This window comes from Hemiscyllium ocellatum, chromosome 13 (assembly GCF_020745735.1).
Source record: "Hemiscyllium ocellatum isolate sHemOce1 chromosome 13, sHemOce1.pat.X.cur, whole genome shotgun sequence".
Classification (NCBI taxonomy): Eukaryota; Metazoa; Chordata; class Chondrichthyes; order Orectolobiformes; family Hemiscylliidae; genus Hemiscyllium; species Hemiscyllium ocellatum.
This window is the reverse complement of record NC_083413.1, coordinates 57,493,465-57,521,266: the sequence shown is the minus strand read 5'-3', so window position 1 is coordinate 57,521,266 and position 27,802 is coordinate 57,493,465. Positions and strand designations below refer to the sequence as shown.

Genomic DNA, 27,802 nt, shown 5'->3' with positions numbered 1-27,802 from the left:
GTGAGAAATTAATTCTTTGATAATTGAAAGTCTGTTGTGGTGCACAGTGACATTGTATTGTTGGACTGTTGGAAGAAATATTTGTCTATAAATCTGTTTTTGGTGATAGTTTAATTTCTTTTTGAAATTTGCTACATTTCTTATACTTGAAGTATTAGTGGAAGTTTCCAGGCTGTAAATTGGTTGAAAAATAATTATTTTGCTGTTTAAAACTGCGAACAATGTGCTGGAAATCAAACCCCACTACTCCATGAGCCATGCAAAAGTATAAATATCTTTGTTAATCAGCAAAGTAGTTAATTCATTCCTGAGGAAGGGGTCACTGGACCTGAAATGTTAACACTGATTTCTCTCCACAGATGCTGCCAGATCTGTTGAGCTTTTCCAGCAATTTGTTTCGTTTCTAATTTCTAGCATCTGCAGTTCTTTAATTTTTTTTAGTCAATTCCTTTTCTTTACTGCTGTTTAGCACAAGAGACTTTTATTAGCTTTCTTCAGGAAAATCAAAAGCAACTCCTTTATTAGAAATAAACTTTATACAATATTCTAATCCTCATTAAAGTCTATGTCCCCTTACTGTGACACATGACTTGTGTTTTGTGACGTACCAATTTAAAATCAGAGATCATAAAAATGTTAGTCATTTTTAATTCATTGTAATTGGCCATGTTCTGTAAGATTTCAGAATTGGCTACAGTATTTGAAAATTTGACATTGTATACTTTTCTTTTTCAATAGGATATGAAAGTTGATACTTTCAAATTCATGCAACTGTATGCGTGGTATTCTTGGCCGAATGTTATCCTCTGCTTTTTTGGTGGGTTTTTACTAGACAAAGTATTTGGAGTGCGGTAAGCTCATCAAAAAAAATTGCATCTTTTTGTTTTTCATAAATTATTCAACTAATTTTTGTTTAATGCAAGCTGAATTATGATGTGAAAGCTACACCTGTAACGTTTTAAATATTTCTTGCAGCTTGGGAACAATAATCTTCAGTTTGTTTGTCTGTGTTGGACAAGTGAGTAAAAATTTGCTGTGTGCCTGAAATTGTTCATAAAATGCTCAATGGTACTGGAAGTATTGCATTCCTGAGACTGATCTCCAGTGTAACATAATCAGATTGTTTTGATACTGGTATCTGTTTGTATATGCAAAATACAATTGTCAGTCTTGGATTTCAGCCAGTGTCCCATTTTACATTTCCTTCAGCTCTGTTATGCAAAAAAGAGCATTGACCCTAGATTTCCTAGAGTTTTCTCCCATCATTTTAAATGACCAACAGTGTAGAGCCTAAACATGTATTTGCAGCTTTCTCCTGCTCCTTGGATGCTGCCTGACCAGCTGCGCTTTTCCAGCAACACATTTTTTAGCACGTATTTGCAGCTATCCACATCTTCGAGTCAAAATGGCATAAAACCACCTCACTAGTGACACTTTTCATTGTTTGCTTAATTGTAAGAAATTATGTGAGAATCTCTATTTTTTAGTACAGAAGGAGGTTGTTTGCCAAAATGGCAAATTGGTACTTGTGTGTACCTGTAAAAGGAAATTTACCAGTCCTTTGGATTCTTTAAATGTGCACGTTGTCCTGAAGATTGTAATGTTTCTGATTATGTGCACATAATTGCTCTGATTTCCTGGGTGCCAGAATTTGAAACAAAATGACAAACAACTCAGTGCAGAGATCACCACCTACCTATTTTAGGAGGTATTTAGATTGATATTGAAAAGGTTGAGTATGTTGATAGTACTCTGTGGATTTTTGTCATGTTTTCCAATGTATAGAAACACATGAAGAAGAAGAAGAAGAAGAAATACATATGGTCAGCAATTTAAATTTGTTTTTTTTTAAGGTTATCGTTGCTGCTGGAGCACTGTTGAATGCATTTTGGCTAATGGAGCTGGGGCGATTTGTCTTTGGGTGAGTTGATTGTTTTCTACAAATAAGAACTGCAAAACCAGTTAAATATACTTTAGCTTACATTGTCCACATTGGTTAGCAAATAACAAAACCTGTCATTGTATTTTGATGTTAGTATCAATCCATTTATTCAAAACTGGTATTAATAAACTAGTACAGATTAGGTTATTTCAAGTTGCTAATTAAGAGATCGTAAAGTAATGAAATGGCATTGTTGATATTTTGTTTCTTGAACATATGAAAGATCACAGCTATATAGCCCCAAGTCCTTACATTGTGTGATATTAGCCTGGATTTCCTCTGACCAGTCAGTCGTTATGCCAGTGTAGATGGGAGTTGTGCATGGGAACCTGTGGCATTCTCATTGTAGGACAACCTTAAGTAATTGCCTGGCAATTGAATTTTCTGCCGATCCATTCCTTTGTGCCTGGGAACCTCTCAAAAGTCTTCATCTAAATTGGAAACTTTGGAGGGTTCCAATGAAATCAAATATCAGCAAAGTTTAAATCATTTAGTACAAAATTGACTCCATACTGCTCCTCACCCTCGGCTATACCATCCTCAGGTCATTCACACATTCTCGACTCTGACATCCCTCTGGAACTGCATCATTCACATTGACACCTTGCACTCTACATTTTACTTCATAGGCACCCTGCCTTCCTAGCAACTGAAATCTCACTTATACTTAGTTTGACAGCAGCTGTCAAGACCTTTAACTGTCAGAATATGGCAGCTGACTGCTGTGAAAAGAGTGTAGTTTTCTTTCCAGTGACAGTTCTGTGTTACAAAAGAACTGTCAGAATGGAAGTATGGCTCTGCATTTCATAGCAAGCCTTGGTTGGAACCTCCTCTCGGAAACGCAGAGCTACTTTTCTTTTTCTTCAAAAAAGAAGCATGGAATGGCAATCTGTATGTGAGATTACAGATCCTGGAAAATCTGGTCCATTATTTCTGATTAGCATCTGCAATACAACTGATTGGAACTGTAAGATTTCTGGATAAGGATGCACTGTATTCTATGAAGAACATAAATAAAACAGGAGTGTGACTAGGTCACACAGCACCGTGAGTCTGCTTGTCAGTTTCACTTTCTCATCCATACCTCTTGATGGCTCAAAGGTTTATTGGTCTTACCTTAAATAAAATCAGCATCAGTGCACCCACAGATCTCTACAGAGAATTATACAGATGAAGTTTTCTCCTCATCTGGTCCAAAGTGGCTGACCCCATATCTTGAAACTTGATCCCTTTTTGCTAGACGATGCTCTCAAATTGCAAACGATCATTGCATTTCCAAGCTAATTCTCTCAAGCTCTTGAACTTTGTCACCTCCCAAATGTGTGCCCATCTCTCCTGCAATTGTATTTGAAGTTTTCCAATTATATTTCTGTCATGTCACAACTGCAAATGGGCTCGAAACAAAGTTGCAAATGTCATTTTGTGACAATGACCATAGTACAGTATTCCTTCTCCTACTTTCAACATATATTTCCTCTACCAGGTGAGTCAATTTGTTGTTTCTTGGTTCCATTATTGCCTGTCAAAAGTAATCCGTTCTCGCGCGCGCTCATTGCCATAGAATTTCTCTTCCTGCACCTCCACTGTGTCTTTGACATCCAGTTGAGTGAAGTGAGTTCCAGTCTCCTTCCCTGCCAGTGTTTCAATCTGAACTACGTTGTTCCACACCTCTTCTCCCTTTTGACCCTCAATCATATGGCTTTCTGCTTGTCCCCGGGAATGTGTACACACATGAAAAGTCCATCTTACAATTGAAGGCCCAAGATAATAAGATTAACTTCATAGCAAAGCTAATATTAAAGTCTAAACTTAAAGTGACTTCAAGTTTTGGGAGTGGGCTGGGTCTTCTGAGAGCTACCAAACGAATGCAACTGACATTTAACAATTGGATACTGGTTAATATAGAATATAGCATTTCATTTTTTTACTTTTCCTAACTGATGTGAGATGGCTCTGTTATACAATGCCATTACTGACGTGCCATCAAAAAGGCCCTCTGCTCAATATTATTTCATAATTGAGTGTAAAATGGATTTGCAATTGTAATCACAGTTCATTTTTTTTCTTTTGCAGAATTGGTGGGGAATCACTTGCTGTTGCACAAAACACGTATGCAGTTAGCTGGTTTAAAGGCAAAGAGCTAAACCTTGTATTTGGGCTGCAACTAAGCATGGCCAGACTGGTATGAGTAGTGCATTTGAGATCCTAAGATAAACTTTCAATTTTTGTTTTATCATTGTTCTATCAATCTTATTCCAATCTTGTGAAATAAGCAGCATTTCTATAGATCATCCTGTGCAAGTAAAAAAGGCAGAAAGCTAACTTTTCCAAAAGTGTTTCTCGAGTTGGACTGCAGCAATATATTATTTTTACCTACCTTACATTATTGGTGATACAAAAGTGAATTGCTGTGTAAAACAATTAACCAAACTACTTTACTGAAGGGTACAAGTTTAACAAAGGGTAACATTTTGACAACTGTAAATTAAAGGAAAAGTAAACATGGCAAGCAACGTGCTCAAAATATTTTTCATTGAAGTAGATCTGCAAAGTTTAAACTACTCTCTTCTACAGGGTAGCACTGTGAACATGAACATTATGGGGTGGATCTATGGAAGAGCAGTGAAGATGGTGGGCTCTGTAGGTCACAGCACGCTTGGTATAAGTCTCATGATAGGTTTGTATTTTTATTTTAGTACTGTTATGAAGACTTTTTTTTTTGAAGACTTGAAATTTGAAAGATTGTGAGAATTGTGTTTTTTAGATTGTGTGGGAATACCTGTATTGTGATTTTTAAAGGGAACAGTGAAAGGACATTGGAACTTTTTAAAAAAAATACATCTGGGACTCATTTCTCAAAAATCACCTGTCTGTGTTTTATGACTATTTTGTTTGACAAGGTTCCGTTGGCTTGTTTTATTTGGTTTTTAGCTGGAGAGAAAGGCTGTCCATCTCCTCAGACTCTGTTCTGAAACATTTTCGCTATGTGTCCGGTGTGAAATTTTAATGTTTTTGTTAAACATGACCAGAAGATTTTTGGCTAGGTTTTTTGGTTAACAATGGCATGCCTGAATTTGAGAATGCAGGAGATTGGCATGAGGTAACTGAACTCATACAGGCACAATGGGCTAAATGGCCTCCTGTACTGTAACTCTGAGGTTCTGAGTATCTGACATGATGCCAGAAGCTGCTGCCCAAACTACATTTTCTGTATTTTCACTTGAAGTATTTTGTCAGGTGAGATTTGTGGTGCCTGGTCCACCATTGTTCAGAGGGACTATTTTCATGAGGAATTTCATTAGTCACCCCATTGGTTATTCAGTCTCTTTGGCATTCTTCTCATGGAAACATGAGACTGGAGAGATGAAGTGCACACCCTTGCTAGGACATTCTGGCATTCACAGCATTTAAAGCACAGTAGCACACTACTTTTGGATGCTGCAAATTGCAGTGAGAATGTTATCACTGAGTACCTCACCAAGCAAGCTAAGTGCAGAGAAGGGAAGGAAAATCCTTTTTCCAACAGACTGCAGAAAGCAGCCAACCTGAACCCGGATTATGGCCTGTGCCAGTGCTGCATCCCATGTTAAAATGATCACCCATTAGTACAGGAAGCATCAGCTAATGTTTTGCGCTCCATAAGGGTGAATGTACTATCTTCTGCATATACCTTGTTTTCAGGAGATTACCGCTTATTGTAATGAGTCTGCTATTGCACACTCATCTCACCAAGACTCCAAATCACAAGTCTCACCATTGCGTGCATCATTTCTGCTTTATGGTTCTGATGCTACTAACCTTCTCTGCCCCCTGCACTTTCTGCTCTAGGAACATCTCATCACCTCTCCTGCTCCTGTGTCACCACTAACTGCTCTTCCTTCCACTTTCCTCATCACAGAAAATATTCTCAGCATCCTAGCTGACTACCTGTAATTGCTGACGGCTTACAGTTGACCACCACTCTAGTGGCTCTCCCTGGGAGGTCAAAGTGCCTGACTGAGCATGGCTGACACCCTGGATTGGAGTTGCATGAACCTTTTGACTGTCTGATTGTGTCCCTTGACACCACAATGGATCACTCCCCTTATGACTTGACATAACCTATACTTTAAGCATGTGCAATCTGTTTGCTGCATAACCTGCAGGTGTGGCATTGATGTAGCCTGGTGGCATAAAATGACAGCTCCATTGCCTTCATTGTTCATTGCTCCCGATTGCTTTTAGTACAGGAGGCACTGGCATGCTATGTCCACACCACATCAAGGAAGAAAAGTTCTTCCCTAGGTGTGTCGTGTCCTTTGTGTACCTGAACACCAGACCAACAGCCATCTGAGTGTTTTATACTTCAATACTGTATCCAGTACTGATAACTAGTACTTATTGACCTATAATACTCCCCCAGAGTGAACCTTGGTAACGCAAAAGCTATTTTCCCTTTAACCTGGTATGTGTGTGTACATGTGTTATTTAGAGGCGGCAAGCATTTGTACTTTGTGCAAACTGTTATCTAGTTTTCAGTCATACTGAATAAATTGTTTTGTAATAAATTAGTAATATTTTTAAAGAATCTTGGTTGGATCTACTTATTCTAAATTTGATATAGAGAAGGCATATAATGAACCATAATGCAAACTGGGAAGACAATTAGATTTTTTGTGGCCTGTGAAGTAATGGTACTTGAAAGAGTGCATGTCCCCCATTTTGATCATAATATTGCCAGCATGGCTACAACTGGAATTTACTTTGCTCACCATTATTTTGTCTTTGCTACTTTGGCTCGCTTGTACTCAAATAATCAACTCCTGGAAGATCTACTTTGTCAAATTACTTTGATTAACAGGCATAGAGGTTTAAATTTATTTGGATGTCAGAGGGTCAGTGAAGCTTAGTAAGTTTGACTGTGCCTAAGCATAGCAGTTTAGAAACTGAATATAGTCTTTAGCTTAAAGAAGAATTGCAGATAGATGATTCCATTGACTTGCAAGATCTTCATTTGTTTTTTATCAGTATAATTTTCCTTTTGTAAGATTAGGAAGGGTCAAGAAGGTTATTTTCCTCATCCTGTTTCTTTTGCAATCTAATTGAACAGCTTAATACTTAGTCTGATCATTACATCTATTTTTAAAATCAGATTTGATAAGGCAACAAATTTGGAGGTTTAGTGGCATTTTGATCTATGCTCAATAGACTATAAGTAGAAAATCTATTAGGTAAATTTTTGTGCCTTCTTGCCTTTCTTTTTTTAAATAGGAAGAGTTTAGATTAGATAACTTACAGCGTGGAAACAGGCCCTTCCGCCCAACAAGTCCACAGCGACCCTCCGAAGAGCAACCCACCAGACCCATTCCCCTACATTTACCCCTTCACCTAACACTACGGGCAATTTAGCATGGCCAATTCACCTAATCTGCACATTTTTGGATTGTGGGAGGAAACTGGAGCACCCGGAGGAAACCCACACAGACACAGGGAAGAATGTGCAAACTCCACACAGACAGTTGCCTGAGGCGGGAATTGAACCCTGGTCTCTGGTGCTGTGAGGCAGAAGTGCTAACCACTGCCAACGTGCCACCCACTGGCTGTCAAAAGGTACCTACAACAAGGTTTGAATTTTAGTACATTATTAACCCTTCAGGTATAGAAAATTCTTCAGATATAGTGAATTGTTTCAAAATAGTGGCATGTTACGTGCCATCCCCTTCATTCACTTGTCTGTCAGCACTAGTTTCAACTCAAAACGTCTGACTGCAAGCTCCATTCAGGATCTATGTGAAGCATTCAGGTGGATGGTCAGGAGATGTTTCACTGCACCTTTTAGAGGATCTGATATTCAAATTAGACATTAAATAAATAGTCTTTTTAATTTGTCAGCTCAAGTGAGTATTAAATATCCCACACATTAGTTGTGGAGGACATGCTCTCCAGTACTCCAATATATTTTTCATGTGCAGCAAACTATCATGAAGGTGCAAAATGTATCAGTCATTTTGTGCATGGTAAAGTTCCTTAAATGAGAGAGAGGATTAATCATATTTGATTAGTTAGAAGTTAAATTTAATTCATTTCTCAGACTTTTCAGTCCATTTTATGTTTTATATTTGTTCCTGTTTCCTATTGGTGTATGGTTTTTATATTCTTAATCAGTGCTTTCAACTTTTCTCCATACAGCTGCGGCTACATGTGTGTTTTCCTTGTTGTGTGCGTTTGCCATTGCTTACTTAGACAAAAGAGCTAAGAGGATTTTAAAGAAAGACCAAGGAAAAACAGGTTGGTTCAAAGGTGTTATTTCTTCCTCTCTTGGAAAAATAAACTGAAATTGACATCAGAACATAGTTAAAAGTCAACAATAGCAATGATAGTGAAATATAATTCATTAGATTAGATTCCCCACAGTATGGAAACAGGCCATTTGGCCCAACAAGTCCATGCTGACCCACTGAAGAGTAACCCACCCAGACACATTTCCCTCTGAAGAATGCACCTAACGCTATGGGCAATTTTGCACAGCCAATTTATCTAATCTGCACATCTTTGGACCTTTTTATACTTTACAGCTATCAATGATATTCTAATTTTGATAAAGTAATCGTGTTACTATTGTTGTGTTGACTGTTTAATAACTGAAAAGCTGCTCATTTTAAATATTCAGAAAATCCACAGTTGAACTTGATAGTGCCCCCTTATTAACCAGAACGGAGATATCTGAGCATTTAATTGTAGACAACATGTCTAAAAATATTCCCAATATTTCTTTGATAAATTGATAAAGCAGTATTCAGACAATGCTTTGCACTTTGACCCAACACTTAGTGCTGTGTGAATAAAATATCATTCTTCTATAGAATACTACTGCTGTTTTTCGAGTGCTGGCATCGCATTCAAGAGAATTAGATCCATAATGTAACTTAGCTTTTTGTGGCCTGCAGTAACTGCTCATTAGTAGGTTTTTCCTTTTTTATTGGAATTTTTACAGGGAAGAAAAATAGTCTTCCAACAAGGTTGGAAGTTACTTTTGAAGTTGAAGTCTAAACTCAGGTTCTATCTTCCAGTTCGTTAGTAGGCATATGCAGTAGAATTTGCAATATCGAAATACTTGACCAAGGCTTTTAGCATGTTCTTCTTTTAGCATGCCTTATCCCACAGTGTATGTTTATTTAAATGTTGCGTGAATAATAAAGTGCTCAGTTTTTTTGCATATTGAATTTGGATTTCTATCTGTACTGTTTTTGTAAACACCGTTTTAAAACAATTCACTTTTATGGGTTGCACAAAGTTTAAAAATTACACAACAACAGGTTATTGTCCAACAGGTTTATTTGGTCAGACTGATTCTAGTCTAAAAAACAGATTTACAGAATCTTACATGGATTCATGCAGCTTTTGAGCAAAATAAAATGTAGTTCTGCAAGTACAAATTCACCGCACGCACTTATACCTGCATGCATGCATGTAGGTGTGTTTGTGTTGGGGGATGTTATGAGTGTCTGTGAGAGTGTGTAAAGGGGTATAAGTCTGTGAGAGGGGTGCGGGAGAGTGTGGCAAGTTGTGTGAGCGTATGAGAGGGGGTCTATCGGTGTGTGTATAGTGGGGTCACCTGTAGTGTGACACGAACTCAAAGTCCTGGTTCCTTTGCCTTCTGAGACTGGATTCCAAAGCCACATAACTTAGAGTTAAAAACATGTCATTGCCTTTAAAAAGTCCGTCCCTAATTCTAAAATGAAGCTAGTTCTAAACTTGCCCACAAGGCGAAGCATCCTTTACAAGTCTTTTAAAGACCAGTCAGAATCTCCGACTCCAATCGTGTCATCCCTCACTTCTTAAAACTCCAATGAAAGCAAGCCCAGTCGATAATTTATCCCCATAAAAAACCCACTTAGTCCAAGTATCAGTCCAGTAAACCTTTGAACTGTCTCTAATGCATTTACATTGTTTGTTAATTCACATGTCTACCACATGTGAAACTTTATCTCCTAGTTTGTAAGGCGTTTGCCCTTCAGCAGCTACAACTCTGCTTTGAGGTCCTCTTCCTTCTGCCTGCAATGAAATGTCAAGCAACAGGATCCCACCTGCTGGCCACCCAGCCATTCAATTACATTTACTGAGATTGAATTCGGCAGGGTTGACCAGACTGGGTCCCAGTGCCTATTCAAATATGCCATCCCAGCTGCCTGACTGCACTGAGGTATCTGCTGTTCACTGAAATATATGGAACAAACTGGTACTCAGTTAAGACACAACACCACCAAATGATTAATCTTGTAACAATATGAAGATAGGCTTGAAAAATTGCTCTTTCAGCAATCTTGTCAGAGTCTGTAACATGATAACTGACTGCACATCACCTTAAAGTTAACAGGACTGTTTTAAAATTGACATGGTAAATTACTGTATAACATCAGATTTTTCAAAAATCTTTCCAGGTGATGTTGTGAAACTAACAGATGTAAAAGATTTCCCTTTATCCCTCTGGCTGATATTCATCATCTGTGTTTGTTATTATGTGGCCATTTTCCCATTTATCGGACTTGGAAAGTGAGTATATGGTTATTCTTCAACCTAAACTGTAATCCATGCCACTTTGTATTTATAGGCTTTGCAGCAATTAAATTAATTTGGTATTGTTAATTAATGGCGTTATGCAGATAAAGTGCACATAATGCAGCCTGTTATACATTGATATGTGTGGTAAACCCATTATAAACCTTAAACTAAGCTTGAGAACACACTTGAAAGGTACAAATGAGCATATGAATTAAGAACAGAGGTCATTCGGCCCCTCAAGCTGCTCCACGTTTCAGTAAGATCATGACTGATCTGTGTTTTGAATTCCATATGCGCCTATTAACCTTTGATTCCTTTTTTAACAAGGATCCATATATGTCTTTATTAACAAACATGTACTAACCCTGTTTCCATTGCCTTCTGAAGCTGGATTCCAAAACCACATAACCCAGAGTGAAAAATAGTCATCTGTCTTAAAAGGTCAGTCCCTAATTTTAAAATGAAGTGTCCAGCTCTAGACTTGCCCACTGGGCAGAAGGGTCTGTTTCCATGCTGTACATCTCTATGACTCTAGAAGGAAGCATCCTTACACATCTTTTAAAGACCATTCAGGATGTCATAGAGTCATAATGATGTCCAGCATGGAAACAGACCCTTCAGTCCAACCTGTCCATGCCAACCAGATGTCCCAGCTCAATCTAGTCCCACCTGCCAGCACCTGGCCCATATCCCTCCAAACCCTTCCTATTCATATACCCATCCAAATGCCTTTTAAATGTTGCAATTGTACCAGCCTCCACCACTTCCTCCAGCAACTCATCCATACACGTACCACCCTCTGCATGAAAAAGTTGCCCCTTAGGTCCCTTTTATATCTTTCCCCTCTCACCCTAAACCTATGCCCTCTTGTTCTGGACTCCCCCATCCCAGGAAAAAGACTTTGTCTATTTATCCTGTCCATGCCCTTCATAATTTTGTAAACTTCTATAAGGTCACCCCTCAGCCTCTGACGCTCCAGGGAAAACAGTTCCAGCCTGTTCAGCCTCTCCCCATAGCTCACATCCTCCAACTCTGGCAATATCCTTTAGATTTTTTCTGAACCCCTTCAAGTTTCGCAACGTCCTTCCGATAGGAAGGAGATCAGAATTGCGCGGAATATTCCAACAGTGGCCTAACCAATGTCCAGTACAGCTGCAACATGACCTCCCAACTCCTGTACTCAATATGCTGACAAATGAACAAAAGCATACCAGACGCCGCCTTCACTATACTATCTACCTATGACTCCACTTTCAAGGAGCTATGAACCTGCACTCCAAGGTCTTTTTGTTCAGCAACACTCCCTAGGACCTTACCATTAAGTGTACAAGTCCTGCTAAGATTTGCTTTCCCAAAATGCAGCACCTCACATTTATCTAAATCAAACTCCCATCTGCCACATCTTGGGCCACTGGCCCATCTGATCAAGATCCTGTTGTAATCTGAGGTAACCCTCCTCGCTGTCCACTGTACTTCCAATTTTGATATCATCTGCAAACTTGCTAACTGTGCCTCTTGTGCTCATATCCAAATCATTTATGTAAATGATGAAAAGTAGAGGACCCAGCACCAATCCTTGTGGCACTCCACTGGTCACAGGTTGTTGAAAAACAACCCTCCACCACCACCCTCTGTCTTCTACCTTTGAGCCTTGAGCCAGTTTTGTATCCAAATGGCTGGTTCTCCCTTTATTCTGTAAGATCTAACCTTGCTAACCAGTCTCCCATGGGGAATCTTGTCGAATGCAGTCTAAGTCTGCATAGATCACATCTACTGCTCTGCCCTCATCAATCATCTTTGTTACTTCATCAAAAAACTCAGTCAAGTTTGTGAGACATGATTTCCTACACACCAAGCCATGTTGACTATCCCGAATCAGTCCTTGTCTTTTCAAATACATATACATCCTGTCCCTCAGGATTCCCTCCAACAACTTGCCCACCATCAACATCAGACTCGCCGGTCTATAGTTCCCTGGCTTGTCCTTACCACCCTTCTTAAACAGTAGCACCACGTTAGCCAGCCTCCAGTCTTCCGGCGCCTCACCTGTGACTATCGATGATACAAATATCTCAGCAAGAGGCCCAGCAATCACTTCCCTAGCTTCCCACAAAGTGCTAGGGTACACCTGATCAGGTCCTGGGGATTTATCCACCTTTAACCGTTTCAAGACATCTAGCACTTCCTCCTCTGTAATCTGGACATTTTGCAACTTGTCACCATCTATTTTGCTACTTTCTATATCTTCCATATTCTTTTCCACAGTAAATTTCATCCCTCTCCGCTTAAAATTCCGTGAAATCAAGCCCAGTCAACAATTTATCACCCAAGAAAACCCACTTAGTCGAGGTATCAGCCCAGTGAACCTTTGAACTATCTCTAACCTCAGACCAAGAACCCATACAGTGGCATCATGTCTTATTATACAATACAGTATCTAGCTCGAGGGTTGTGTAAAGACTTGTAGCTCGGGTGCCAGTTGCAGTTGTTGTGGGCATTTTCGCCGAGCTGGCAAGTTGGTTTGCATACGTTTCGTCCCCTTTCTAGCTGACGTTTTTAATGCGATGGAGCCTCCTGTGAAGTGCTGCTGTACTGACTGATGAACAAAAGAATGCTGATTTTACGAAGAGACCAAGTGATCATTGCCCAATGTAAACAAAAGCTATCACAACAGTAGTTTTGTTGTCCAAGCATAAAGATCGACAGTAAGTGTAAAGATCCCTTCGACTGTGTCTCATTGTAATGGCCAGGAAGAGGAGTGCCCAAAATTTCAACTGCTAAAGCCAACCCCAACACAAGAAAGATTGATCATGTTAGATAGGAGGGCATCATTGCTGGAACGGAGCACATTGTGGTATGTATACCCAACCACTTGCATGCTTCAGCTCAGATATTTTGAGTGATAACTTTGAGTGTATTGGTGAGATAGTGAGGGCAACAGGATGTGTGAGTCTCGTGAATATTGGAAGTACTGTATATCTCCTGATCCAGTGAGCTTTAAAGATTGTGAAAGCAACAAGACACTGGCTAAAAAGGATGTTGAATTAGTCAAAGCAGTGAAAGCCAAATAAAATTAGATTGCAAGGAGAAAGAAAAGAGGTAAAGGAAAAATAAAAATTGACTTTAATATCTACGAATTTACCTCTGGAAAAAGTTGTCAAGTTAAAATACCTCACTTTTGAAGCAGAGATTGTTGCTGTATTAACAATGATCACAATATTTAAAAACGAACTTGTGCTGTTATTTATTTGAGTTCAATGGGCAACTAAAGTGACTGTTTAAAGATAGGGGCTCAGATGACATTAAGTTTCAGAATTGACCTTGGTGTGGAACTCATTGTTTCCATTCACAATTATATTTAGAATCATAAAGTTGAGGATGTGAAATTGAAATCTGATTCTCTTTGCAATGAGTTGTATCACCAAGTCTTTTTTTCAGCATAAAAGAGGTGATACTTAGTTCTGCTGTGCAGTTGACAGAGCAGAACTGAATTGGATTGTTAGAAAGTCAGGCCACAAGAGTGCAGCTGCTGAAGTGTAAGAATCTGATTATTGAAGCTGTAAACATGCTTTTAAATTGAAGAATAACCTGAAAAGCGAGAACCTTCAGCAATGTATATTTTAGTCGTTCATTGCAAAGGTTTGAATGCCTTACCCCAGTGCAGATTTAGAATCGGAGGCAAAAAGTGTGTTGCTGGATAAGCATAGCCAGTCAGGCATCATCCAAGATGCAGGAAAGTCGACGTTTTGAGCATCAGAAATGCTGAAGAGCCTATGCTCAAAACGTCAACACTCCTGCTCCTTGGATGTTGCCTGACTGGCTGTGCTTTTCCAGTGACACACTTCTTTTTAATTCTTAGCTCCAGCATCTGCAGCCCTCACTTTTTCTCTCAGATTGAGAAATCAGTTCTGAAATGAGAGAACTTTGCAAATCAAGGAAAGGACATGAAAGCTCAACCATTACAGTATTAAAAACAGTGCTCGCAATTTAACCAGAATGTAAAAAAGTTCTGGATGACTTGATAAAGATGTTGTATCTATATCCTGGAATGTCAGTGATAGCTAGATCATTGCAGGAGTAGCAAAAATTAGTTAGCCTAATTGCAACATTTCAAAAGATGCTTTAACTTGACCATAGGTTTTCCAGCAGTAATTTTAGTAGAGACCAGTGACATGCCTAGCTTTCTTTCAGAATTTGGATGTCCAAGTATTGACTAAATAAATGAGGATAGAAAGTTCAGGATTTAAATCAAAAGTACTTTACCGTGACCAAAATCAAAGTATATGAATCTGAATAACAAAATTCTTATTTTACATGGTCAGTTGCATAAAGGATATTAAAAATGCTATGAACTGTTACTTATGAGCCAAGCCAACTATTCCATACTTGCCTTGCATGCCCATTTGGCTTAATGCCCCCAAAACTTAATGCAAATGTTTATACTTCAAAAAATTGGAAAATGAACCAAATACTGCTTCAAGGATTCATATAAAAGGTGAGTTTCTTTGGCCTTCCATTTAGTTGAGGCAACATTTTTTTTACAAATATGGATGATTGAGATGATAAACTTCCATTCGAGGCCTTAATTGTAACTATCTTTGGTCAAAACTCTACTGGTTCTCCTATTTCGTCTTCTCCCTGTCCTTCCCCCTGTGTCTGTCTGCCTCTTTCCCCCTGACCCGACCTATCAGTCAAGTCTGGTCACCCCCGCCTGGAGGCCCAGCCCTCCCTATGTATCTTTCTCGTTGTCTCAAGCTTTCAACTGAACTCCGTCTGAGGAGGAAATTTTATCCACTGCAGTCTGTTTGGCCGAACAGGCTGTTTTAACAGGAATGCTCCCAGAAAGCTAAATACCCTATAATTAACATGCAGATCTTGTATCCTCTATTGTTTGTTTCCCAGACAGTATGGTCACAATTTATTGGAAGCAAACTGCTTTTTTAAAACTTGGAATCATCACTCAGTAGTCTTAGTTGTTGAAGAAATTCTCAAATCATGAGCTCCTCAAGCTGTACTAAGGGGTGGTAAATTACTGTTGTGAAGTTGGTGTGTGTAAAACTGTAAAATGGGGAAAGCATTGTGTGGTCCCTTTTAAAATATTTCCATACATGAGTAGAAATAGCAATGTGAAGTAATTTTTAACTTTGTCCTTACCAAACCGTATTTAATATGAATATTTTGTGTGGTCCCTTTTAAAGATGGTGCTTAAAGTTAAAATGGATATTGAACAGTAGTCTTAAAGTACAGGTGCACAGAGAGAGCCCAATTTGAAACATTTTGTATTGAACAGTGAAGCAGCGTTTTTACTGAGACAACAAGTCTTTCTAAGTTTAGCCAATCAATTTAAACCAAGCACTTAGCTGCCAAAAAACTATTAAATTTACATCTGATGGTTTTGACAACCTAGGACCAAACCTCCCCTTTCTAATATTAGCAAAAACTATTGAGGCTTTCCATCTAATGGCAATCACTACACAATGCCATGCCATTGTGACTTTCATGACCAGTGCTTGTTTGTTCTGATTATCTTAACCATATTTCCATACATGAGTAGAAATAGCAATGTGCAGTAATTTTTAACTTTGTCCTTAACAAGACAGTATTTAATATGAATATTTTGTTTGCTGCTGCCACTTGTTCATTAAATGTCAGTTGGTTTATTTAGGAAAAATTTTAAACTAAGCAAAATGCAATATTTTAATGTAGTTACAAGCTAATGTTTGCTCACAACTGAGGAAATTCATTCCAATTCCATGGAATAGAAAGTGTACACTTGGACCACCTGGTTTTTGTGTTGTTAAAGGTAATGGTTTTAAAAAACCTCCTGCTTTGTTTTTAAATCATATTTTAATGTTGGATTACCCTGACAGTGTCTGTGTTCCAAGCTACTGATAACGCTCATTAGAGTGGTATGCAATGTTATCATTGTATTCTAACTGAACATGGTTTGCCCAGGGCATTATTCTTTATTTGAAGAGTGTTTGATCTATGTGATATTTGCGAATTATTGTATTGACTTTAAACTACTTGTAACTTTATTGTTTTATAAAGCTTCTCTGAACTCAGCATTTGCTCTGGTCCATAAGCTGAACGCACATCTACTGGGATGGCTCAGTGGTTGGCGCTTCTGCCTCACAGCCAGAGACCGGGGTTCAATTGCAGCCTCAGAAGACTGTGCACATTCTCCCTGTCTGCATAGGTTTCCTCCCACAGCCCAGAGATGTTAGGTTAAGTGGATTGACTGTGAAATTGCCTGTAGTGTCCAGGGATGTGTCAGCTAGGTGGATTAGCCATGGGAAATACAGGGTTACAGGGACAGGGCAGGAAAGATGTCTGGGTGGGATGTTATCTACAGGATTGGTGTGGACTGAATGGTCTGCTACCACGCTGTAGTGATTCTATACTGTTATTGACCAAATTTATCGAATTTGTTTGACATATCCTCCTACTTTGTTCCCTTCCTATCACCCATCCCAAAGAAAAAATTGGAACTCTGCATGAAATTGTTTACCATCTGGTATAAAACTAAAAGTTTAATATTAGAATTAATTTGTGTGTCGACAATTTGTCTACTGTTCTTAAGCCAAATATTTGACCAAGTTGTTCTCTTTACTCATACAGGGTGTTCTTCATAGAAAAATTCAAATTTTCTCTGAAACAAGCCAGTTTAATCAACAGGTAACTAAATCCAGCAGCTGAACCTGATTTGCTTGTCTTTAAAAGCTATTCTGAAGATTGTGAAAGTTCATGGTGTGTAAAGCACTTAAATAAGTCTTTTGTTAAAAAATCAGAAGTCAATAATTGTAAAAATATGTCTTGCTGTTTATTAGAATGGATTTTTCAGCATATTCTTGTCTTAGCAAGGAGTGTTTGCTTTCCCATAAACATTACACACAAATTAAGATTTTCCTTTCAAAAAAATGATTACTTTTACAACTGGAAGCTGGAGGACGTTTACATTGGAGCTCCCTAGTTGCCCTTACTTTCCTAGATTTGAACTTTGGATCTAGATTTTGGCACGCAGAGAATAATTTGAGTTTGCAGGTGATATAAAACTTGGCAGTTTTGAAATTCCTCTTTTTCAGTTAACAAAAAGGTAGGCAAGTTGGTGGAGTGGGTAGGTAGGTAAATGAAGAAGTCTAATGTAGAAAGGTTTGAGGTGATCCATTTTGGTAGAAGGAACATAGACAGTATAAAACAATGCTGTTGTAAAGAATGTACCGGAATAGAAAGACCTGGCTGTATCTGTGCATACGTCACTAAAGGTGGCAGGATATGTATAGGACGAGCTTCATAAATGATACAATACAAGAACAGGGCGGTAATTGCTGAACCTGTTTGAGATGTTAATTAGACTTCAGAGAGCGAGAGATGGAGTAAGGTGTACTTAGTTACACAGTTTAGGAAAGATGGGCATGCAATGGAGAGAATGCAGAAAATGTTTGAGAAGGGTTCCAGGAATGAAAAATATAAATTTTCGTAATAGATTTGAGAAGTTGGGGCTATGTTCCTTGAAGAGGAGAAAGCAAAGTGAAAATTTTAATGTTTTCAAAATCACAAGTACACTGGCCAAAGTAGCCAGTAAGAAAATATCTCTGCTTATAAAGGATCCAGAGAGAGCAGGGATTTAAAGTGACTTGAAAAATTTCATGTCACTTGAGAAAAAACCTTTTTCAGTGAATAGTTTGCTTGGGAATGCACTGTTTATTGGAGGCAGGTTTAAGGAAGGCATATAGGAGGGAAATAGATGATTGCTTAAATGGAAATAATGTGCAGGGTTATGGGGAAAGGATAGGGGAATGTTTTTACCTCATATTGCCAACGACTGCAGATGCTGGAAACCAGATTCTGGATTAATGGTGCTGGAAGAGCACAGCAGTTCAGGCAGCATCCAATGAGCAGCGAAATCGACGTTTCGGGCAAAAGCCCTTCATCAGGAATAAAGGCAGTGAGCCTGAAGCAAGGAGAGATAAGCTAGAGGAGGGTGGGGGTGGGGAGAAAGTAGCATAGAGTACAATGGGTGAGTGGGGGAGGGGATGAATGTGATAGGTCAGGGAGGAGAGGGTGGAGTGGATAGGTGGAAAAGATGATAGGTAGGACAAGTCATGGGGACAGTGCTGAGCTGGAAGTTTGGAACTAGGGTGAGGTGGGGGAAGGGGAAATGAGGAAACTGTTGAAGTCCACATTGATGCCCTGGGGATGAGATGTTCTTCCTCCAGGCGTCTGGTGGTGAGGGAGCGGCGGTGAAGGAGGCCCAGGACCTCCATGTCCTCAGCAGAGTGGGAGAGGGAGTTGAAATGTTGGGCCACAGGGTGGTGTGGTTGATTGGCGCGGCCGTCCCGGAGATGTTCCCTAAAGTGCTCTGCTAGGAGACACCCAGTCTCCCCAATGTAGAGGACACCACAATGGAAGCAACGGAGATGTGGAGTGATGCCGGTGTAATTACGGAAGATCAACTGCTACGTAGCCAACAAACAGACAGGCATAGCTGGGGCCCATACATGTGCCCATGGCTACCCCTTTAGTCTGGAGGAAGTGGAAGGATTCAAAGGAGAAATTAAGGGTGAGGACCAGTTCGGCCAAACGAATGAGTGTGTCAGTGGAAGGGTACTGTTGGGGACGCCTGGAGAGGAAAAAACGGAGGGCTTGGAGGTCCTGATCATGGCGGGTGGAGGTGTAGAGGGATTGGATATCCATGGTGAAGACTCATCTCGTCCACATCCCGCACCTCTGCCCTCAGACCCCACCCCTCCAACCGTAGCAAGGACAGAACGCCCCTGGTGCTCACCTTCCACCCTACAAACCTACCCATCACCAGGGATATATTTCCCTTTCCGCCTTCCGCAAAGACCGTTCGCTCCATGACTACCTGGTCAGGTCCACGCCGCCCCCCGCCCCCACCCCCCACAACCCACCCTCCCATCCTGGCACTTTCCCCTACCACTGCAGGAACTGTAAAACCTGTGCCCACACCACCTCCCTCACCTCTATCCAAGGCCCTAAAGGAGCCTTCCACATCCATCAAAGTTTTACCTGCACATCCACTAATATCATTTATTGTATCTGTTGCTCCTGATGCGGTCTCCTCTACATAGGGGAGACTGGGCATCTCCTAGCAGGGCGCTTTAGGGAACATCTCTGGGACACCGGCACCAGTCAACCCCACCGCCCTGTGGCCCAACATTTCAATTCCCCCTCCCACTCTACCGAGGACATGGAGGTCCTGGGCCTCCTTCACCGCCGCTCCCTCACCACCAGGCGCCTGGAGGAAGAACACCTCATCTTCCACCTCGGAACACTTCAACCCCAGGGCATCAATGTGGACTTCAACAGTTTCCTCATTTCCCCTTCCCCCACCTCACCCTCGTTCCAAACTTCCAGCTCAGCACTGTCCCCATGACTTGTCCAGACTTGTCCTACCTGCCTATCTTCTTTTCCACCTATCCACTCCACCCTCTCCTCCCTGACCTATTACATTCGTCCCCTCCCCCACTCACCCATTGTACTCTATGCTACTTTCTCCCCACCCCCACCCTCCTCTAGCTTATCTCTCCACATTTCAGGCTTACTGCCTTTATTCCTGATGAAGGGCTTTTGCCCGAAACGTCGATTTCGCTGCACTTTGGATGCTGCCTGAACTGCTGTGCTCTTCCAGCACCACTAATCCAGAATGGCAATATATCACAGTACTAGTTTGGAGAGCAGGTGATGCTATGTTGTGTCATTTATAAACACTTGAGATTGTGAATATATTCAGTACCCATGTAATAGGAGGCATAGAAGATGAGGGCTAATTTCGGAAATATGCTTTTAAGAAACCTGGAAACCAAGATCCTCTGCATCTGTTTAATTTCCTAATTTTTCTTAAATCCTACCCAAAACATCTATGATCCAGCTATCAGATTCATGATATTTGAGACTTTTTATACACTTCGTTGCTAATTGAATACAAAATTGGCTTTGTGGTCAGAGAGACAGGGTGATGGTGGGGGGTTATTTTGTGGCCTGGAGGCCTATGATCTGCAATGTTCCACAGGGATTGGTACTAGGTCCACTTCTGTTTCTCATCTAGATCACTTAAATAAATTACGATGTAGGAGGCATGGTTAGCAAGTTTTTTGCACATGACTAAAATTGCTGGTATAGTGGACAGTGAAGACGATAGTCTAAGATCACAAAGAAATCTTGGTCAAATTGATCAATTGGCTGAGTGGCAGTCTCTAATTTGGATAAATTTTGAGGTATTACAATTAATGATAGGGCCCTGGGGTTCAGATATGTAATTATTTGAAATTTGCATCACAGGTAGACAGTGCTTTATGGTGTTTAGCGTGCTTGCCTTCATTGCTCAGACACTTGAGTATTGGAGTTAGTGTGTTTTTGAGGTTGTACAAGACATTTGAGAGGCAGTACTAGGTGCAGTTCTGTCATCCTGCTAAGAAGGATACTATTAAACTGGACAAGGTTCAGAAAAGATTTACCATGATGTTGCCAGGAATAGAGAGTTTGAGTTATAAAAATACCACTGGAATGTAGGGGGTTGAGAGGTGACCTCACAAGTATGTAAAATCGTGAGGGGGTCGGATAAGGTTAAAAGCAACAGTCTTTTCCCTAAGGTGTGGTGTTCAAAGCTATATTATTATGGTGCAAATAGAAAGATTTAAAAAGGACATGAGGGGCAGTTTCTTTTACATAGTTCATTTCAGACACTCTCTGTTCTATACCAGATGAAGTGGTGGATGCAGATAGCTATGATCTTTTGAAAAAAAAAATTTGGATAAATACATAATAGGAAAGGTTTGGAGCCAAACATAGGTAGGTGGGGCTAATTTATTCTGGGAACATGGTAAGCATGGACGAGTTGGACTGAAGGATATATTTCCATGCTGTACAACTCTGGCTCTGTGTATCATGTAGAGTTTCTTTGCTTGAGATTTACCAGTTCTGGGAATTTTGGTGGATGAAGTAAAATGAATACATTTTGGATTTGTTCTGTGTGGATCACAATGGTTGTTTAGATGTTCTTGGATCGTTGTTCATGTTATTCTGAAACTTCACCCTTGAAAGCATATGAATACTTGATGAAAAAAGCTGCTTTGGTTTATTCTGCCTTTGAGTAAATGTTTGGCTGCTCTTGTATGTTCTGTTTCTGTTTCTGTTTGGGAACAACACAGGCAATTATGAGGGAAGCAGATATCCTATTGCTCTGCAAATTGCATTATTTTTTGATAATTCTGCCACCAAACACACTCTTAAGTTGCTACCTTCTGAAACAATTTGTTTAAAGAGTTTTGTCAGCATTTGAATAGATTCATGATGTGTGGTATCTAATGAGGTTATATGCTGCACATCTGGACTGCTTTTCAAGCTGCAGGGATTTAGTAGGATATGTTCAGAACTAACTTTGGAGATACTTGCAAATCAGAAATACTGTTTGGTTAGAAATGAGATTTGCAAGATTCTTGCTTTAAATTGGGTGAAATGGAGGACCTGAAGGGAGTTTTGTGACCTATTCTGAATTCTCCACCAACATGTCTGAGTTGCTTGGTTGTTGAATATTCAGGCTTCCAGGTTGTTTTATTGGGAATAAAGGGCAAGATATTTACACCTGTAAGAGAATAGTCTGAGCAGCTGTTTTGTATTTACATTTTAATCTCCAAGTCTCAGGGAACTGTTGGGCTTGACAGGATTTGTAAATGGATATACTTTAATCTATCTAGCTAATTTCAGGACAAAATCAAGTTGAGGGTCTATTGGTTAGATCAATTTGTATTTCTACCGAGACACAAGCAATTGTAAGATTTGGTTATAGGTTTTCCTAAAAACATCAGAGTCCATCTGTAACATAGAGAGCATGCAGAGAGAGAGAGCGCGAGCAAGGCGCCATGTTTTTGTGGTTCAACTCAAAACAGGTGGAAGCTTGCATTGATTTCAAATACCTTTCTTTGTGTAAACCTAAAACAACATTGGAAGATTTATCTAGCTTTGGCAAGAGGGAGGGATCATCAAGGTAATACTCAACATTAAAGACAATTTGGGACTTGAAATTATCTGACTGGAAAAAACAAAGAAATCAGGCCCTTGTGCTAAGAATTACTATGGAATGATGAGGTGAACATGTGCAAAAGGCATAAATTGAAGAATAGACAGAGATTTTTGGTTGCATTAAAATATTAATGTTGCTTGTAGCTTGTTCGGTAACAATATTAAAACTTGAAATCTTGTGCAATGTCTTGAATATGGGCACTCAGAATTGAGATTTATTTTTCAGTCACCCCAGGAATCCTGACAGCTTGGACTGACAAAACATTTGAATGCTAATATGATGTTGAATATTTGTCTCATAGTTGTTTTTCTTTCCAGCATTGTGTATATTATCTCTGCTCCAGCTTCACCAGTATTAGGATTTCTGGTGGATAAAGTAGGAAAGAATGTATTTTGGGTTATGTCTGCTGTGCTAATCACATTGGCTGCTCATATGATGTTGGCATTCACCTTCTGGAACCCTTGGATTGCTATGGTAATAAAACTTTAAATAGATTGAGAAGAAGTGTAATAAACTGCAATCAATTATGACTTCAACTATCATTCAGCAAGAGCTGTTTAATTGACTGTTTAATTCATTTTGCATTGAAATCAAAGTTAGTGAATGAGTGGTTTATTTCATCACTCTGAACTGGAATCCAATTCAATTCTGAGATGGATTGGTCCTGTTTCTACACAATTCCCTTTTGCATCAAGTTCAATATAAATGTATCACTTGTCCATGAAATCTTTTGGAATTGCATTGATACTTGAAGGCTCTAAAGCTTTGATTAGAATTATAGAATTAGTGTGTTGTGGAAATTGGGAAGCTACTGCTTTCCGTGTAAAATTAAGACTTTAAACCTTCAAATTTTTGTTTATCTTTTAACATAAATTTACTGTATTTTTCTCTAATGATTTATGCTACACTTGTTTTCTTACATAATTGTAATTTCCTTGCCTTTTTAAAGTATTGGCCTCAAAATGAATAAAGATTTTGTGTTCAAGAGGGTATTTTAATATAAACATTTTAAATTTCAGTGTCTGTTGGGAGTGTCTTATTCTTTACTTGCCTGTGCATTGTGGCCTATGGTGGCCTTTGTTGTTCCTGAACACCAGCTGGGCACAGCTTATGGCTTGTAAGTAATAGTGCTTCAAAATTACTTGAATGCAATTGCAGATTTTGTATGATTACTGCAAGATGGCACCATACTTTTTGGTTACCGTGGAAGGAAGGAAAATAGTGTAGTGTCCGTGATGTTTGGAAAAATGTTATGTTATGTGTTCTAGTTGGTAATGCACTTTACCTTCAAATGAAGAGTTGTGGCTTCTTCATTGATAAAATGAACCTTTCCTTGTTTTCCATATAATTGTGGTGCATGGGGAACTGTCAGGTTGGAGCATGGTAAAAAGTGAAATGTGGCTGACAACAAGTAGCCGAGTCATGACTAATTATCAGGGAGAAACACCTTCTGCCTGCCAACAACTGAGATTCACTGAATAACTCGAGTTTTGCCAAATGTTATTGGATCTCTGGAAAGGAAGTTACTGACCTAATCTCTGCAGTTTAAAAAACCTCAAGCCTAAAGAAGTTCTGTTACTTCACCTCAGCTCTGGGCTTCAACCAATGAGAGAAAAAAATTTGTAAGTGTGCACTGAGTCTGCGACAAATGAAAGCACCTAGAGAAAGCAGATCAGGGAACAAAGTCCTGACAGGCCAAATAATCACCCCAGTAAATCCTGGACACAGGAGCTATTGAACTGCCTTCCCAGTCTTTCCCTGTGCCCGTAATATCCAATTTTTGTGTCTGTCTGTGTGTGCGTGGCGAAGAAGTTAGTTTTAACCATTGGAGTTACGATGATGGTTCATAATTGTTTATCTGCAGCCAGAAATTGTTACTTGGAATTTTTGCAAGGTTTGTAGCTCAGGTTGAGGTTTCGGGTGTAGGTTTGCTCGCTGAGCTATAGGATTGTAATATTACTTGTAATATATCATCATTCTTGTTGACTACAGAAACCAGGTCCATATTTGTCAACCTGGGTCTAAATACACAGGTAAATTAGGGAATTCTGCAAACTTTTATGAAAAAGGATTTCGTTTTGAGCTTAGGGATACCAGTGCTTGATTTCCAGTGGGTTGGAAAGCATAATAGCTCGACTTAAATGTTAAATCAGGCAGGTGGCACAGTGGTTAGCACTGCTGTCTCACCACGCAAGAGACCCGGGTTCAATTCCTGCCTCAGGTGACTGACTCTGTGGAGTTTGCACATTCTCCCCGTGTCAGCATCTGTTTCTTCCGGGAGCACTGGTCTCCTCCCTCAGTCCAAAACTGTGCAGGCTAGGTGAATTGGCCATGCTAAATTGCCCGTAGTGTTAAATGAAGGGATAAATGTAGGGGAATGGGTCTGGGTGGGATGCGCTTTGGTGGGTTGGTGTGGACTGTTGGGCCGAAAGGCCTGTTTCCACACTAAGTAATCTAATCTAAAACTTTGATTAGGACTTTGCCAGTTTTGTCAACTATTTGGTTGAGCTTGCAAGGAATTGGGCCCTGTGAATTAACATTGCTTCTTGTACATGCATGTGCATAGGCTACAAGCCTGACTGACAAATCTAAATTGGTTCTAGTGTAATTCCTGGCACATTCAAGATTATTCAGCAATTGTTGTTCAATAGAATATCACATTTGATGTTAGACAGAGTTTTGCACACATGTATTGGGTATGGTCATGAATTACTTTGCATGTCCTTTTCACACAGAACACATACAGGCATGACTCCTGTTTCAACTGAACAAAATAGGTGCCAATATTGGTTCATTTATCAAGGCAATATCCTATCCAAGCAAAGACAACTTGCCAGATTTAAAAATTAAACCAAGTTTAGTTGTTAAGTCATTCAATATTAATGGGTGCATTATCTGTGGCAACCCCTTTAGTAATCATCTGGCCACTTCTGGGACAGACACTCAGTTCTTTAGTGTGCCTGAACTATTCACTCTGCTTATTTTAGCCCCTTTTACCTAGCTTGCACATTACTTCACTCACGAACGCAGACCTTTTTTCATACAAAGCCCCGCCTCCTTCTCCTGTGCAGACTTCTGAGTTTTTCAGCTCAATGGGCTGGAACCTAATTCTTGCAGTTACTTTCTAATTACCCTTTCTGCTATCTTGCTTTCATTTCCAAAGCATCCTTAAATCAGTTGTCAGAAAAAAACCTCATAACCAGGAAAGGCACTTGGCAGAATTATGTCAGTTTCATTTGAATGCTTCAAGAATGCAAACTGGAAGGAGTATCTCAATAGTTTGCCTTCGGATTTAAAACCCGTGGGATCTAATGTAACTTAATCAGTTTTAAATTCTGTCTCAATGGTCACTCTTCTATGGGGATTCTTTTATTACACAGTTATTGATTAATTTTCTCTTTGCACAACACTAGATTCAAAATAGCATGTTCCTTTGTTAGTTTTCTCTTGAAGGGGATTACATGAGGGAAGACTTAACAGGGAAAATGGGAGATGAACTGGGTATGCCAGTGAGACAAATTCAGCTTGTGCATTCACACATGGATTTGTGCACTGAGTGAGCATAAGAGATATAGTAGCTGAGGCTCTTCCTTTAAGAATTTATTTAACGTTCTCACTGTAGGTCTTGCAAAATGAAAAATGTGGTGTCTTCCTCCAGACTTGCATGCTTAGGATCTTTGACTTCAGGCCAATTTGTGATGACCGAAGTTTGGGACAATCCTCATTATGTATTCTAAAATAATATTTTGAGACTGGGTGAAAAGAGAAGTAGGCTTTGCAAAGGATGAGCATGAATGACCTTTTCTTAAATCATTCCAGAATTCAATGTGTGTTGCCTGCTTACTGCACTCTAAAAATGTCCATGCTGTAAGATGAGTGTATGCAATATAATTGCCTCATTAGATTTAATCATGTATAACCAAAAAAATTACTAAAACAAATGTGTATATTACTATCCACAAATTTCCTTTTGTATTTCATACATTACTGTGACCACATTTTTTAAATGGCTTTAAATTGTCCGTGTTTTGTTGAAGGCATTTCATATATTTACCTAACTGTCGTTCTTTGAGAAAGTGAGGACTGCAGATGCTGGAAACGAGTCGAGAGTGTGCTGCTGGAAAAACACAGCAGGTCAGGCAGCATCTGAGGGGCAAGAGAATCGACATTTTGGGCTTAAGCCCTTCATTAAGAAGGGCTTATGCCTGAAAAGTCAGTTCTCCTGCTCGTCAGATGCTTCCTGACCTGTGCTTTTATCGCACCACACACTCTCATTGTTCTCATTGAATGTTTCCTTGAGCACTTTCCTGTTTCACGTTTTGAGAAACTGAATATTTAATTTATTTAATATAGACACATACTTTTGTTTTACATAGCATAAGTCTACAACAGATAAATAATGCAGCCTACAATTTTCCCCAGTTTAATGTTTACAAATGTCGTTTCAGCATGCAGTCCATACAGAACTTGGGTCTTGCAGTGATTGCAATTGCTGCAGGTTCCATATTGGATTCCAAAGGATATCTATTTCTTGAAGTGTTTTTCTGTGCTTGTCTCTGTGGTAAGTATTGTAATTTCAGCAGTTTTAAAAATCATTTTATATACCAGTTGGATGCCTGGTACTGTTGACTTTTAGTGAAAGATATCTAAAGTGTGCACAGACCAGTCTAACCAACAGATATCCGGAAAGGTTAAGTTTTGATTGCTTCGAAAGTTTGCATATGGGTTCCCTATTAGTCCTCAATTTTTATAATAATCAATATGTATGGAATTTAATATTATCTTTGAAAGAGCGATTTTATAAAAATAAAAGCTGTTGAAAAGGACCTCTATAACGTTCCTCCAGAGACCAATGGCTTTTTTTAAAAAATGGAATTCAAGCTTCTGATTTGAAAGGATCATGCAACCATATTTTAAGATTTTTACTGCAATAACCAAACTACTTTGACTAATCACTATTTCAGTCAGCAACTTTGTATTTTAAGTTACAGAAACCTTTCCTGTTAACTTTTTAAAAATGACTGAAAATTCCTTTCCATGATTTATATTTAAGATTGTCCCTTAGATACTTGTGTAGGAACCATACCAAAGTGACTCTCTGCTGATTAGGATTTGCTTCCATTTTCTTTCTGCTTTCAGACAGCATGTCTTAATCCCTAGATTAACTTTCATGCACGTATTCCAGTGTAATCTAAGCCCCCTCAAAGTTGATATCTTCAGTTCAAGCTTCCACACATGGAGAGACACTCATACTTTCACTCATCATCTCCACA

General features: G+C 39.4%; 1 protein-coding gene across 4 annotated transcripts in view; it reads left to right on the top strand.

Moving 5' to 3' along the window:
- The window catches only part of mfsd1 (major facilitator superfamily domain containing 1), a 56,399-nt gene that overhangs the window by 9,753 nt on the left and 18,844 nt on the right, over positions 1-27,802 (top strand). For 3 of the 4 annotated variants that reach the window (XM_060834204.1, XM_060834206.1, XM_060834205.1), the window contains exons 3-13: positions 739-851; positions 976-1,018; positions 1,854-1,921; positions 4,016-4,124; positions 4,517-4,619; positions 8,111-8,209; positions 10,363-10,474; positions 17,105-17,161; positions 22,847-23,003; positions 23,549-23,646; positions 26,978-27,090. In XM_060834204.1, the coding sequence (XP_060690187.1) occupies positions 739-851; positions 976-1,018; positions 1,854-1,921; positions 4,016-4,124; positions 4,517-4,619; positions 8,111-8,209; positions 10,363-10,474; positions 17,105-17,161; positions 22,847-23,003; positions 23,549-23,646; positions 26,978-27,090 (1,072 nt within the window). The remainder of the gene's footprint in view (positions 1-738; positions 852-975; positions 1,019-1,853; positions 1,922-4,015; positions 4,125-4,516; positions 4,620-8,110; positions 8,210-10,362; positions 10,475-17,104; positions 17,162-22,846; positions 23,004-23,548; positions 23,647-26,977; positions 27,091-27,802) is intronic. The other variant, XM_060834207.1, reaches the window with a different exon arrangement.